Below are 16,637 nucleotides of genomic sequence, written 5' to 3'. Positions count from 1 at the left end.
GTCGGTGTCCGGACACCTGGGGTCACACACACACACACCACCCCCTCCCCGCCCACTACCACCACCAACAATGTCCGCCCCCCGCAAACACGATTCGTTAACGCGGGCAGTCAAAAACCCCGCTGATGGTTTAATTCCTCACATTTGTCCGCCTTGTGACCTCGAACTCGTGCGCGTGCGGAGGGTCGGCGAGGAACACGAAGGCGCGGTGCCTCGACTTGCGTTCACTGCTGATGTGGTCGAAGTGAAATAATGTATCGTGTAAGAGTCATATGTGTAACGTGTACTGTTATTTTGGTAATCATAGGTGATTTTAAGAGAGGGGGGGTGGGTGGGTGGGGTTGGGAGATCAGGTGTTGGGGAAACATAGAAGAATGTTAAAAGTTGTTTTTTATTCCTCATGAAAACACATAAATGTTACTCTTGACAAGCCTGTGCCAATTTGGAGTAATAACTGCAGGTTTCTTTGGTGCCAAATTCCACCTGTGTTTAAAATGCAGCGGATAATGAGATGTTGTGCCGAGAGCTTGTGATTGTGAGATCGGCATTGGCGTTAACCGTGCGATGCATTCCAGATTTGGTTGTAATTCTAAAGAATTTATGAAGGTGCCCAAATGAATTCGTGCGTTCGATATGCCCCACGGCAGTATCCACACACAATATGATGCATCCAAGTAAAACTGCATGGAGAGCAAGGGAGCCAGCGGTCTGTATTTCACTGCAGAAGCCTTGTCTGTATATTAACTGTGGGTTGTTTTTGCCACAGCATCAGCATTGCAGAGTTGACTAGCGACGTATTAAAATCTGGATAGGCTCACGATTTAATCTACCCCGTAGCCTGTGTTTCATACACATCCGAAACCCCCCGTGGTATCCGAGCAGATTATCATTGCAGGTGGCACTTTCTGCCGTGTGTCACTGTCCCAGCGTGAGATGCTGGGCAGGGCGAGCGTCACGGTGTGCTCTGCCTGCACCAGCCAGGTGCTAAGGCCGGCGTCGGCGCAATATTCTTGGTGAAATGATAACCCAGCTTCGTGCCGCCACCGCCGCCGCTGCTGTGTGTCTGCGTGCTGCGTTCGAGGAGGCACAGAGAGTCACCCCCCACTGCAAAGTGGCATTTTTTTTTATTGTTTCGTGTTTCTTTATGCACAGCGATGCCTCCCCGGCAACTCGCCACCCCTCCCACCGCCATGGCCTGCCATGTGTGTGTGTGACCCGGGATGGAAAGGGCTCCCCTAGGGATTGTTATTAAGCTTGTAATTAAACATTTATTGGGATGTGACACCTGGTTTATCCTGCCGGCGGTCCCAGAGGACCATGCCATCAGCCGGGTAGACGTGTGCGTATGCAGAGGGGACCGAAATAACTTTACCCTGTCCTGTGCTGGGCGTGCTAAACGCCTGCACGCCGCCGTGCATCACACTCGGTGAGGCGCGTGCTCCTGCATTCCCCCGAACCCCGGCCCTGCCGGAATCTCCTCTTCGCCGGAGGTCTTCGGCATGCCAGCACGTCCTGCCATCACCCGAGCAAGCCCGGCTCCCTTTCTCTACGTGCTCCTGCTACCACCCGAGTGACTTGAACAGAGGAAGAAAGAAAAAACAAGCCAACAAAACAAAGTGTGAATTAATTTTTGTTTTAGAAATTCAGACAACGTCAGGCCTATTTCAGTGTCCCCTTTGTGCGTTTTGAGGACATCTGAGAAATCTAGAGATCAGTCAACAGTTCTTAGCCAAGCAGCTCTGAGGCTGGTGAATTGTGCATTGCATGGGCCCTTTCTGGCTCGCCTCTCTTCTGGACTTTGCTGGTCCTGCCGCTTCTTTGCTGTGACGCCGCTCGCGTGCATGAGCCGAGCTGAGCAGCGATTCTTGTTGGGACCAAACGCTGACCAGGCTGGGACTCTCCTCTCGTCTTCTCTGGGCAGCGACGACTCACACCGGCCATCTGGCTGACCCAAACAGCCATGCTGCTGCACTACCTGCTCAAAACTCTATTGCAGCTCAACCTCTTCACGGACATTTACCCGACCAACCCTCCCAATGGAACCCTGGAAGAGGGCCTTCTGAACATCTCTTCCACCGACCTGTACCTCTTTGGAAATTCCAGCAATGTTTTTGGAAATCTCACCGGCGATGCAGGTACGTTCCAGGCTTTCTTTGAAGCTTTTTTTTTCAGTTGATTTTAATACAATTCTTGTTAACTTAATGGCATCTTAATACAGTCTTACTTTGTGATGACTGTTGATGCCCTTCACAACGGTTGTAACCACTGCAATTTAAAAATGTAATTATATACAGCCCTTTTGTTAGTTCACTTCTGAATGCCGACATCAACAGTCGATGTTGGTCATGGGGGTTCTATGACCATACTTCACCATGCAAATCAGTGTGGGTTGGTGAAGTGCTGGACCAGTATCGGTTTCAGGAATCGCTCGCCACTGATGTTTGCTATGGCTGGGAATCAAACTCAGGTCACCAGGTTAAGAGCAAAGTGCTTGAGCCCAAGTACCATTACTCTACACCGTAACAATGTTTGGGAATTATAATGTTTAATGAATAAAATATAGTACATGGCATTATTATTCCGTAAACTTCTCAATGTTTTTACTTAAAATTCGGTGTCGACGTCTGCGGATGGCAGCCAAAATTCCACGTTGCTACTTGATTCAATATTTGTTGTGTTCAAGTTGAAGTTATAGTGTAAGTTAAGAGGGACTTAAAACAGTGTATGAATTCTGGCATGTGATACTTGAAAAAGGATCCCATGGTGAAATGCTGGTCTTGTGATGAGCATTAAATAACTAATTTACAAATTGCTTCTGTCACTTTTACACTTTTGTCATGCTGTTATTCGTTTTTTTGTGATGTGGAACCTTTATTCAGTAACGCGGTTTGCAATTTCGCAATGTTCTTCTCGACATGACTTGTAGCACTTGACTTTTTTTTCACACCGTTGCACAAAGCTTCCGGAGTAGGAAAAAAAAACTGTGATCCGTCAAGTCACAAATACACACCGATGAGTTTTAAGCGGAGTTAAAATTGAGTAACATTGGGCATTGCATAACACTGCAATGAAGGAAAGTGTAATTGCACAGAAATACATGAAGCAGTGCTTGTTAAATTACTTTATGCAGGTCATGCATATCACAGTGCCACGGAGCAAATAATAGGATTAAGTTTTGTAAAAAAAAATTGTACGTGCAATTTTTACAGTCTTTGGAAATACTTGCGCTAAAACTCTTTTTATGCTGGGGGAGGAGGGGGAAGAAGAAAAACATCTGGGGTTTTTCTCTTCAAATCAGCCACAAAAATCACGGAACAAAAACGTGCTTGTGCAAGGTACAATAATGGGACCTTTACTCCGAGCGTTGTTGTTCTTAATGTAATTGCAATCAGGAGAGTGCCACGGTGCTATGATGCAGCGGTTACTGGATGGAATGCCAATTATGCGTCGCATGGGTATTGCAAACAACATATAATACGCGTGCTGTTCGACTTATCAGCCCCTGACTGCTGATGCAGCCGCTGCTGCTGCTGAGCAGCAAAGGCCCTGAGCATCTTTATGATTCCCGAACACCCATTCAGGGAGCATTGCATGTAAATCGAGTGGCTTCAGAAGTCCCGAGTTACAGGAATTGCTGGGGCAGGAGGTCTGATTTGCAAACCCAAATCAATTACTAGCGTCGCTAATGGATTTTGCTCAATCTTAACATAGACTCATCTCAGTTATACCCCAATGTCGTACCTCTTGAATTCCTACTTTCGCCTATCTCTCTGCACCTCCCAACTGCCTCCCGTTCCTGCCTTCTCTGCTCCGCTGCAGTGTTTTCCACGTTGCCATGGAAATGTGTGGTGAGGAATACGAGATTTTGGCTGTGCGGAAAAGCTTGTTTGGGTTGGGTAATTCATTTATTTTTTACCTCTCCCAGAGGGTCCGATTTGACAAAGCACACGACGGGCGGAGTCGGGGAGAGGGTGGCCATCTGCTTGACTTCTTTACGGAGGATTCTGCTCGGCAGAGAGAGAGAGACAGCGGCCCTGGCAGGCGCGCAGAGTCAAACAAGGCCCCACGGCCAATGCACTCAAGGGCAGATAGGGCTCGTGATTGGCGGCCGTGTTTGAACAGAGGAAAGCATTACGCGGTATGACTCTGGAGAGATCAATAGCTCCCCAAAATGGTTTCGACAGAACTCTGTCTAAATAAGTGCCCATGTGAATGGTAATGTTAATCTAAACATCGCAAGGGCTTGCCTCGTTACAGCTGATGTGACTTTCTATCGCCAGGAGATGTTTTTTTCAGTGAATGTTACGCTGCGGTTAAAAGATTCGACCCGTGTTTGGTCAAACTATTTACGCAGCCTGAAGGTTCAATTACAGCGGCTTACTGAGCACCAATTAATGGTGTGATATTGATGCCAAAGTGATTTGGGCGCTTTATACCATTTTCAAGTTGACGCAGTCATATGATAATCCAACTGATCGCCTTAGTTTTGTGAACACAATGAGGTCCCAACTTGTATTGATTGCAGGTTAGAAGAGGACGGCAGAGCTTGGGCAATTATTGGTGTCGCCTGACTGCTGCATTCCCACTTCTAGAAAGCAAAACGTAAACGAATTAAGCCGATGTAAGCTCCGGTGCAATTATTGTGATCGAAGACTTAGAAGAGAGAAATACAATCTCACAGTCGATCCTTCCCAACCATTTGTCAGCCCCCTTGTCAAGCCGCTGCTTGGATGAAGACCATACTTCACCACGCTGGTCAATGCGGCAGGTTTCTGAAGGTGAAGGAGGTCCAGCCAGGAACCGTTGCGATATCTCTCATTCATGATGCCAGCCATTGCCTCGATTCAAACTCAGGACACCGGCTTCGTGGCACTACCACCGTATTAGAGCTCTACCACCGCCCAATTACCATGCCAACACTGGGTTGCCGCTCGTGCGGGCCCCTGAGTTCCATTGTGCGCTTCGCAATCCTTCTAAAAAGTATCCACCGCACTGCTCCCTTCACAGTCAGCCGGCTAATTAGGCACATAATCCTGCAGCCGGCTGGCTTATCCCCCCCCCGCACCACCGCATGGCACCGTCCAAGCTGACATTTGCAGCCGGTAATCCGCCGACTCCCTGGCATTTGGATCTGAAGCCATGCATAATGCTGCTCGGCGGGCGTCGGAACTAAACTTCATCGAGTATGCACAGGGACCAAACGGAGGCAGGGGACGGAGGGGGCCGACGAGGCCGAGCGAGGGATGTCTTAGAGACGCTGCGAAGGAGCCAGAGCCAAAGGTTACGGAGGTAACGGACAGAGAACAAAAGAACAGGGGGGGGGGGCAGGGGGGGGGGGGTCAGCGATTGAAGCTGAAGCTTGAGCCAAATAGATGCGTTAAAAGATGAGACGAAGGGTAAAGTGGTATTGTGATTTGTGGGGCCAAAAAAAAAAAGATCGGCGGATGCTTCTGCTGCCGATGGTAGTGTAGCATGGCTTACTGACATCAATTTCATCGTCGCTAAATACGACCAGCATCTGAAGATGTTGCAAAGTAACAGCGGGTATTTTTATAGAGGGTCGAAGCAAGATGTAAAATAACAGTGAAACCCCGTTATAAAGTTGCAATTGTAGGGTTACTACTGAAATGTGTGACATGTCACTATAGCTGGTGCCGGTACGTGCACTTTTAGTGAGGTTTGCATGGGGCCACTAACGGCAAAAACATATTTGTTGGGAGCAGATTGTATACAACAGCTGCTTTCGATTACCATTCTTAAGGGGGTAACATATTTGCACTCGTTCCACGTGATGATGTTTTCATGTCGTGCGACCAAGTATATGTCCACACTGCTATCAAACACAAATATAAAAGTACTCAAATAGCAGTGCTTCTGCTAAAACAACCGAATTGGCAATGTTGCGTTGGCAGTGGTACGTGAGCACAAACGGCTAATTTCAACGCATTCATCAATAACACTACCTTAAATGTAAAAAAAAATACTCCTATAATGAGCCAATAATGTGTTTCTGTGTAACGCACGTGACGTCACTCCACATGCCGCGCCCCATCATTAATATTCATGAGCAGGTGACGTCACTCCCCATGTAGCACCCCCCCCCTCATTAATAAGCATGAGCAGGTGACGTCACTCCGCATCGAACAGCCCCCCTCATTAATAATCATGAAGAGGTGACGTCTTCCAAATGGACACCTCCCCTTCATTAATAATAATTAGTGGGTGACGTCACTCCACATGGGGGCGGGGGTTCCTCCTCCCCCCCCTCCTCAGCGTCAACTTACAACTCTCACTACAAAGGCAGAACCCTCACGTCACGTGATCTCCGCAACGCTGTTGAGACATCGAAGCAAAAAATTAACCCGTAAAAACAAAGTTTTTGACTATAAATCCTTTATATGCGTGGCATCGGTTTTATTTTATTATTCATTTCTGTTTTTATTGAGTAAGAGTTTCATTTTTATCACATTGGTATTTTAAATTAAATATGAAAAAAAAACTTTTCTAAAAAGTGTAAAATTTAGGAAAAAATTTTGCACGAAAATAAATTGTCACGCACAACGAGTCTGTGTGAAAAATGTCAGCTCGATTGGATCACGGGAAGTGGGTTAAAAAACGACCGAAAGATTTGCACGGTCGTAAGCGCGCAAGCAAGCAAGCAAGTGAACTTAATATAAAGGATTTAAAAAGGACGTCATGATGAACAATGGATTATAACCTTAAAATGAAATAGGTCTGTGTCACCGCGACCTTACAAATTGCACACGAATGCATGCAATGAATATCATCACGTCGCGGTCTGCTTTTCGCTTGCAAGTTTCAGATTTACTGCAATACACCCGTCCTTGGACGGGCAAAAGGCTAGTGGAAAATATTGGTTGTGAAAGCCTACTTGTTAAAATGAATGCAGTAAGTTCCGCAGAATACGATTTAAATTTTTAAAGATATTCCAAAAGACAGTGTGCATAGTTAGTTTTTGTTATAACAACGTATAACTTTTGAATAATGTGAACAATGTGTGTGTGTGTATGTTGAAGTTATTTTGCATTGTACATAGCCAGCCGTGCTCAATCAGATGTCCCGGGGAAATAACAAGGAAACTACGGAGTGTAACTGCACATTAAGTGATATTTATACCTACAATACCATTACACTTTCATATTTAACTGCAGATGTAGTTCTGTCGTCTTTTGCATTGCCCACTTGAATAATGTATTTTGAATCGGACCCTAATCAAGACTGTCACGACAAAAGGCACATGTTTGATTCTTGGCATTAAGTGGAATGCAAATGTTGGTGTCTCTAATAGGCGTATGAAGCAGAGTCCTTTATCATTGATGAAACGCGATTAAAATATGTATTCAAAGATCTAGTTTACATTACCATAGTCAAGCATACTTTGGTCTGCATGCACTCGTACAACGTTTTTTTTTGCAAACGTGCAATATATTTGCATAACGTTACAAAAATATAAACAGTTCTAATATGCAGGTTGGCCAAAAAGTTCGGACACAGGGTCGTTATATTTATTTTAAGAAATAACGTTGGGTTATTTAATATATGTTTTAACAAATTTTCAAATTGACTTCAGTTAACATTAATGTATGCAGGAATTTTCTTTTGAATTAAATGTAGGACTTAAAAAAATACAGCTGCGTCCCTTCGCATACATTAAAACTCAAGTGAACTCCTCCGTGTTTGGTCAATCATCTTTCAATGAAAAACATATCTGCAAAGGAAGAAGCGAAATAGATGCTAATAATTAAAATAGATTTAAGAAAAATACTTTTTAAAAAAGCAATTGCAATGTTTTAATGTGAGTGTTGAAATAAATGAAATAACCATGTGTGTCCTGACTTGCGGGCCACCGTGTAAACTCATCTACATGATCATCAATGAATATTGTCGCTGATAAAGAGGCCGAGACACGAAACAAGAATATTCTGCTGCCGTGTATTGTAGCAGGAACACTGCCGCTAGAACACAGGCACATCAGCGCTGCGAAGAAGCAAAAGACACTGCTGGTTCATACCTCGGCTTATCTTAAAATGCAATGTCCAGCCTTCTTCAAGATTTTGTGGCTCACCCTCATCTTCCATCTCCAGGGTTTTGCAAAATACAACACCACGCATGTCTCCTTCGGCAAAGCGCCAACGTGAGGTTCACGCTGGCTAAAATGCGGCAATAACTGCATTAAGTACTCGGTACTCGCTTTTTTTACTTTATTTTTTCTTGTTGTTATTATTATTATTAAAACACCCTCGTGACAATAGAGTGCACGAAACATGTGCGTGCATTATTTATTCACTTAGATGTGTGTCCGGGTGCATTAATTTGATTTTCTTTAAGAATCGTTCCCCCCCCCAAGCACTTTCCCGTCCTGGCGCTGTCGAATATATTTTGCTCTTGTGGCATTTCCGACTTTGTCCGTTTGTGTTTTGTGCAGCGTCTGATGATTGCGGTAGCTTTTCATCCCGCCCGTCTGGCTTCCACAACGTGTCATCTCCGCCTCGTGTGTATGACTCCCCTTCCCATGTTTACACTGAAATGATAAACCACTTAGCAGCAATGTCTCTGCCCATAACCACGTGTGCGTAAAGCAGGCCTGCTTTCTCCCGTCATGTGAACGGATCATTATCCCGGCTACCACACTCCCAGCCACGAGCCATTAGGTGAAAAGATGATTTTTTTGCTGTGGCACGTCATTTAGAAATGACTTTATCTCGATTGTTCATCCTCGGCATCTCGAGGCTGCCTTCCACCAGGACTAAGGGGCGTTATTGGATTTCGGGAGCACCTAAATCAGTGTAATTGACAACCTAATTAGGCTGTACGGCATGTTTGTCAGAGGAATTACGAGCGCCTGTCCAGAGATTACCCAGAGGATCAGGGGCTCTACTTGGGACCTTTTTGATCAAAACACTCGCCACCACCGGGTTGTTTGGGTGTCAATAAGACTACAGTACCGTATATGCATTGTCACCCCCCCTCCCTTGGTAATAAGGTTGCGTAAATCTATCGAGGCCAGCTCTTAACCGCAAAGGCTGAACATCAGATGTTGCTAATGCATTTTCAGTGGGTACAGGCCACAATTAGAAAATGCTGGGCACTTTCTATAGTTGCTGGGGTGGATGCTTGCTGAAAAAAAATGTCTGTTGGGTTTTAGTATGTTATTTTAGTTTGGGTCAGCCCTGCCGCTCCCAACCACAACCCAGCTCGCTTCCCTTGAAAGCTGGAGTTCACGTTTCCCAAGTTTGGTGAATGAACTCGCACAGACTGCGCTCGCAATTTGTTCTTGATGCACAGTACTGTACATACTGTGGTTCTGGGGTTGTCTCATTCAGAAACCAGCTTATTAGCTGAAAGGGTACTCAATTTAGATGGATTATGTGTGGGTTAGAGATATTTCGAAGGGTAAAGGCAGCTGTCACTCTAACTGCAGCCCTAATATGTGCTTACGAAGCTGCCTTGATTAAAAAGCCAGGCAGAGTGATATTTCTGCGGCAGAAATGCACAGCGTAGCACAGCATGTCAGCGCTGTGTGTAATGCTATCGCCTCAGTGTCGCATAGGACCAGGAAGTGAATGGTAACTCTCACAACGACTGCTGTAGGAATCTGCCCGTACATGCGCAAACATACTTCATATTTGTTAGTGGCTCAACGGTAGATCGAGTAACTTTCAATCGCAAGGTTGCGAGTTAATCCCTCTGGGGTCCTATGGAGAGACTAGTCTCCGCCATATGAATGTGGAATTTCCACGATGGGCTCAAGACTGTAAACGGGAGATGAACGCCACATTAATGCTCGTTTGAGCAGAAAATCACTTTGTCTTGACTTCTTAGGTGTCCAGCCTGGCGTTAGGCCCACATCTCAATCAGATTGACCCCTTCCCTGCGAGGTTGGGGCCATGGGCTGAATTTTGACCCCATTTGAATTGGGCTGACCCCATCACAAATAGGATAGGCCCATAACTGCCTGGGTTTATGGTTATGGCTGAATTAAGGCCACGGGGCCTGGAATCCAGGTGGGTGCAATTGGGGGTTGGGGTTAGTCACACAAAGATTAATCTAGGCTATTTTATGCGTTTATAGAAAATGTGTGCGTGCATGCGTGTGTATTGCACGTGGGCACGTGTATCAATCATTGCACACTTTTTTTTAAACAGCTGACTAGCGGGACCCAGGGTCATAATTCTGGCCTGTTGAGGTGGAGTGGGATGGTGGGTGTTTGTTCCCAGATTACTAATCCCGCCCCCACCCCCACTTTAATTACGCCCATGATGGCTTTACATGACTGGGGTCTATTGGTCTGGCTCAGTGTTACAACTCTGCGAAGCGGACAGTCACCGTACAAACCTCCGATTGTCACTAGATGTCGCTAAATGGACCTTCCAATAGCACCTTGCGCCAGACGATTTACCAAGCACGCATTTACGCGTAGGAAACTGGCACAGGATAGCGAATACCATCCACAATATCCACAATCATGTCCTCGTCACGGGTCACTCTGAGGAAATGCTGAAACCCAAGAAGTAATTCGGTCTAGCGACAAAATCCTAAATTCACAACAAAGGCTCCGATTGGTTTTCGATGTCTCACAACAATAGTGAGGAGGGCGAGGGGAGAGTGTGGTGGAGCGCGGCGAGGAGGCGGGCGCGGGCGGGGGGGGTATTTTATATACCGCAAATGTTCACGTGGTGGCGCCATGGAGCTAAAAAGATTTCCACACGATGAGGTTAAGAATCATTAATTGGACGCCACCACAGCGTCGCAGGACACAGTCGTGCAGATTGACCTGGCCAATGCGGCGCAGTGCATTGGCGGCATGAAGGAAGTTTAATAAACCGCGCAGAATATGGAGCAAGGGCCCTCCTTACACGTGCGACTGCGCAATGCGTTTCTAATGCCATTTGAAGGCAGTGGTTTGTGACATTGCTGGGTAAAGTCGTGCACAAAAGACATTATTGCCTTGAATGTAATAAGTCTAATGCCGTACAATACACGTCTGGAATTGTGGCTAACCCCTTTTTATTCCGCCGACCTTCGTGCTTTTGTTGGAGGGGTTTTTTTCAGCTGTCCATGTTGATTGGAATGTCAGACTATTTGAACGTAATTTGTTTTGGTTTATTGTGCATTATTTAATTGCAAATTGGCTGCCTGCCCACAGTCTTGCAAGGCGGGGGGGGGTAATGCATGGATTGTGGGGAGAGACGGTTGGCCATATTTGGACAGAATTGTTGCGTTTAATCAGCCAGCGCAGATGGTTTGAAATGAATAGGAAATTGGAGTAATGGCTATGCCCTCGTGTGTTGAACGCCTTGGGGGAGGGAAGGTGAACACAACGGTTAAATTCTTCTTGGGGAGGGGGATAGGGGGGGGAGACAAAAAATTGCTTTCTCCGGTGACACATGCAAGGAACTGGATGGATTTTCTAGCCTGAGAGCGTCCGTCTTGCAGACTCATTACTGCTAGTTTAACCACATTTGGGCATTCCGAGGTGGAAGCTAATGCTGTTTAAGAGCCATCTTCGTAAGCCCAAACTTCCAAATGTGATTGTTTTGTTGGCCTGCCTTGAGAAATCACCTTGCACCAGATTGTTTTAAAAGGCCTTTGAATCCTATAGAGTTAGTAAAGGGGCTCGTATAATTTAAAGCATACTGCCTTTGTTTCACTATCCTGCACTGACCAACATGGCGAAGTATGGTCAAATCATTTAACAAGCTTCACGACCCACAGTGTGAGCAGCACCACCCCCGCCCCCGTATCCAACAGTGAATTCATAGTCGTATATGTAAAGCCATTGCAGTCGATCATAATGTGTGTAAGTCGGTGTAAAACAGTGTATGCACACGGCTGCATGAACTTTAAAGTAAATAATTTCTGAAAGTAAGCGGTCAAGCTAAAAGGTCAGCGATGTCCTTGTCAAATCAGCATTTAGGCGGCACGCATGTCTTCTTCACAGCCCTGAGCCAGCTGTGGAAATTCCACGTTTCTATGGCGGGGGGGGGGAGGGGGAGTCTATTCATAGGACACGCGCTGTACACCTCCCCACAAAGTGGTACTCGTTGTATCGACCACGGAGGTAGGGATGATGGGCGGAGTCAACCTCCAAACCAGGATGTATGCTTGCAACGTGCCGAGTGCGATTCGGTCCACTCCGCCGTTGAGCCGCCAGGCCGGGATGTTTAATTAAGTAAAGTGATGAGGCACTCAGCAGTTTCGATTTAAAGCTTTCGTGACTGCAGGGATTCATCTTCTTGGTGCTTTCGGTAAAGTCACGTAGAATGGAAATAATAAAATAATAAAAAATAAAACATAATAAAATAATTCTCACGACGTTTCGGCCACAACGCAAGCAGCCGTCCTCAGGTGAAGAACAGGTCTGTCGAGAAGACAGAGTCTGAATGACACACCCCAGGCTTGGAGCGTCTATTTAAGCTGGGATGGAGGGGGGAAGAAGCAGTGGCCACGAATAGAGGGCCCACAAAAAAATGCTAAACAGGTCAGCCAGTTACATTTTCACTCATGACCCCGCATGTGCTATACAAGAGAATGAAACACCGATGGCCTACTCCTCAATGTGGATGGGCCTTGCATATTCTCCGCCGTACGTACGTGTTGTGTGCTCTCACAACACAGCCTCGAAAGACCTGTGCTTTTACACCTTTCCACTCACCGTACCACTCATGGACATGCTAATTTCGCTAACCTCTCCCTCTCTCTCCACCCCCGCCCCCCTCTCTCTATTTAAGGCCTCGACACAGAGGCGTGATTTCTCTGTGTGCCTATGTTTGTTCTCTCTCTATGTATCTCTGTGATATCTGTCTGCTTATATGTCTGTCTATATGTCTCTGGTTCTGTGTTTTATCTCTCTCTCAAATTTAGCATTCTCAGGAAGAACGTAATCAACCAGGTAGGGTGTTGACTGTTATGTTATCCGACTCTCTGTTGTATTACATTACATGTCTAAGTATACAAAATTTGTGTTTCTATTTAATTTATACCTGATGATGATTGCTTGTGTTGCAATCGAAACGTTAATATGCTAGTATTTAATTTAATTTATTATTTTATCTTTATACGTGACTTTACCGAAAGAACCAAAGAATAAGGTGCCTCGGTGTTAGATGCACTGCCAAATCCACAGGGTGGCGTACGCGCGTAATGGCCCCAGGAGCTTCATGGTTTGACCTCGACGTCACGGTTTGTGAAAGGGTACCTGGGATTGGAATCTATTAAAACAATTTTATTCCGACGCTCGCGCCAATGTGTTTTTCGAATTATGTATCCACCGGTATATTTGGTGAGCAAATGAGCCCGGCTGCCACGAGAGGTCGCTATAACCACCGCAGTCATTTTTCAGCCATGATCAATCCACTGCTCGAGATTAAGGCTTTTTTTCCTCAAACTGCAGGCCACCTTCTCACCGAGCACCTCACCCGCATGAACAGGTTTAATCGTTGCTTCTCCTCGGCCTACGACCCCTTGGGATGTCCTCTTATATGCTGTACAAAAACATCGAAGAATCACGTTCCGAACTTGTCGTGAAATACCAAACTCAACGTGGTGGATTCTCCATTCTGATCAGCATTCCGAGCTGCGGTAGCAGTTGAGGATAGAAGATTATATTAGATACAATGTCATCATAGGGAGTCGACCCCACAGCTCTTTATATACAGCACTGTACACATATTCCATTACAGTATGAAGTTCACATAACAGACGATTATATTTGTGCGGTGTGTTTATCTGCCACCGCCGCTGCGTTGTGTTTCTCTCACGGAAATATCGATGGAAGTGGTGGGAAAAGCCCGCCGGCAAAATTGCTCTTTCTCATCCTTGCAGAACACAAGAAGGCCTTGTTTGCATTTATATGGGTTGGGGTTTTTTTCAGAGGTGTATCAAGTCAGGGATATGAGGAAGCATGGAGCCACAGACTACTACAGCCTTCCATCTTTCAATAGACAAGCCGGTCGGTAATGCACAGGCACTCAAAACGCTAAACAGATTTCTCCTAAGCAAATAAATCCGAATGCACATAATGGCAGTGGAGCTATCTGACGTGCGGTACCCATCTCCCCTCCCCGTATCCTCACGCAATGAATATCCGTATTTATATTCCCAGTTGTATTGAACCGAGTTCTGTTTGCATGATTGGGGAAAACACAATTTCTGCTTTTAAAAAATATACACACAAGTGTGATACAATCTAGTGGCGTGCAGCAACACTTTGTTTTATGGCATGTCATTATGCTTGGTATAAATCAGTGTAACACAGTTTTTTCTGGGCACAATAACGCCACATGAATACACATTAACACAGGGCACGGTGCACTAAGAGTTATTAGTGGCTATGGGTGGAGAGGAAAAATGTGCACAGAGCTTGACAAATGAAATGACAATCTTTACTCACAGGCTACCAACATTTAAAGTTGCTGCAAAAAAAATGCAATTTTCTCGTGAAGGATAGCAAAGATTATCATTACTGTGCAATGAATGTCAATTTTGAGGTGGCTGCCTTGCGTCTGGGTCGAATGCACAACGGAGCATTTGCAGTAGCTCCTTTTTAGATCCTGGATGAGTGAAAAATCAAACCGGGTGTTTTTTTCTTCCACCTGAAGGGAGGACGATGGCCAAAAAAAAATCACGATTCTACAATTTATCATTCACATGTAATTTGGGAAAACTTAACACTCTGAGTGTTTAAGAATCAGCAGATAAGAAGATTCGTATCTGGTTCAGGTGTCAGTGAAAGGTCATATTAAATAAATTGTGCATTGATCTGAATAAGTAGGAGTCATGTAATCCTCCAATTCAGTGGCTTTCGAAATGAAGGGCATGCCTCCTCGGAGGATGGGACATGTCCACAGAGGAATGCCAAATTGTCTGCTGTAATGATGGTTGGATAGTTTTATTGCATTTGTATATATATAGTATAATACTAGTTCCCATAATTAAGTTGTAAGAATGGCTCGCTGCTGTCGACTTTGTACAACCTCCACATTAAACTGCAGTTCAATGTAATACATGCTGGACTTGTACTCGATGGCATTTAAATACGATTGCATCTCAAAACGCTGAACACAAACAGTGGGCGTATTTATTTTATATTGAGGCAGTCAGTCACAGGCAGAGGAGAAGGGCACGGTCTTGTGTCTGTGCTAAAACCGTGGTTGGGAATTAACGGCATGGATGGCTGGGCAAAAACTAATTTCAGACGGTCAATGTGAGCAGCAGAGGAGATTGTGTGAGCTCCTACTGAGCTTCACTTTTGAAAGAATGTCGAAATTATAGAGCACAATTAAAGAGAGGGCAGGGGGTTGAGGAGCAGAGTCGGAAGTTTGGCTACATGGACATGGTTTTAACTGGGGACCATGCACATCTATCGTCACCAGGAATATCACAAATAAAACCGATTCGTTTTGGCACTCATTTCTGCCTCTGCAATAGATATGTGTATATTTTTGCTTAACTATATGAATGCAAAAATACGCAAATATACTGTACATGATGCATGCAAATAACATGTTTGAAGTTTAACAGTGTGCTACGGTCACTTATTTGATGGGGGGGTTTTTTGTACACATATATAAAGTTGAAAAACCATTTAAAGATATTACTAAATTCAATGCAATCTTTTATTTACGTAATTTATATTGATAGTTTTAAATTAGATGTTTTAAAGATGCTATATAGAGTACGCTGTGCCAAAACACTAATATTCTAATTGATTTGATTTCAAGTTAATGGGGTTTTTTTCCTCCATCAATAAATATAAAGGAAACCATGAAGTGTTTTCCTTTTATTGCTGGAAATATGCCCAGAAAGCCAACAAAACTTCCCTGACTTGTGTGTTCGTACCGCGCAGAGAGGAAATCTGACAAAGGACACAGCAAATACAAGACAAAGACAAAGGTCCCCCGTATAGAAGTAACAGACTGTTGGGGCAAGTGCTGTTAGCGAGCACCTATGAAGGCCGGCACTGCGGCACGCGAAGGGGTGGGTGGCCAGCACCACGCCCGGCCTCCTTTGTCTCCCCAGTGGCGATGTTTACACACCACACCAGGTACTTATTTGAGGCTGAGTCGACCTAGAGGTGGCCCAGGACTGGTTCAATTAATCGTCACTGGTGTTGGCCGTGAGCGGAAATCGCGCTAATAGTTACACCACCGCTCCCCACAACAACAACCGCCATTCGCCACTAAGTGGCGGTGATGTCACCACGACGCTTGTGCCAGGCCATGTGCACCTTGAGGCCACGTGAAGTGTCGAACGCCCGCTGGCAGGAGGTCACGGGGCATACCCAGGTGCCACGGGTCGACTGACTGAGATGACTGCCTGATGCACCACCTGTGCCCCCTACTGTGGCAAATTGCTGTTCTTTAGCCACCCGGCGCTCCGCTCGTTGTTGTGAGCGTCGCTCCTCCGCCCTCCGTTGTTGTTGGAGGGCGACTGCCTCCAACTGTCCAGCAGCAGCGTCCTTCACGAGCCTCCTCCACAGAGGCCGATCTTGACACCGCTGGTAGCTGTCATTGGCAAGTCCACTCAGCTCCACGTCCTCCTGTACCACATCACTCCATCTCTTCTCTAGCCCGTGCCGCGCCCGTTTAGCCCCCTCGATCCGGCCAAACAAAAGC

General features: G+C 45.7%; 1 protein-coding gene across 3 annotated transcripts in view; it reads left to right on the top strand.

Annotated features, from left to right (window-relative positions):
* Nucleotides 1-984: 984 nt before the first annotated feature.
* The window catches only part of LOC144932749 (roundabout homolog 2-like), a 200,766-nt gene continuing 185,113 nt past the window's right edge, over nt 985-16,637 (top strand). For 2 of the 3 annotated variants that reach the window (XM_078857153.1, XM_078857152.1), the window contains exon 1: nt 985-2,135. In XM_078857153.1, the coding sequence (XP_078713279.1) occupies nt 1,961-2,135 (175 nt within the window). In that variant the 5' untranslated portion in view covers nt 985-1,960. The remainder of the gene's footprint in view (nt 2,136-16,637) is intronic. The other variant, XM_078857154.1, reaches the window with a different exon arrangement.

Source organism: Lampetra fluviatilis, chromosome 5 (genome assembly GCF_964198595.1).
Source record: "Lampetra fluviatilis chromosome 5, kcLamFluv1.1, whole genome shotgun sequence".
Lineage (NCBI taxonomy): Eukaryota > Metazoa > Chordata > Hyperoartia > Petromyzontiformes > Petromyzontidae > Lampetra > Lampetra fluviatilis.
The sequence above is the reverse complement of the archived record's forward strand: the minus strand, read 5'-3'. Positions and strand labels throughout refer to the sequence as shown.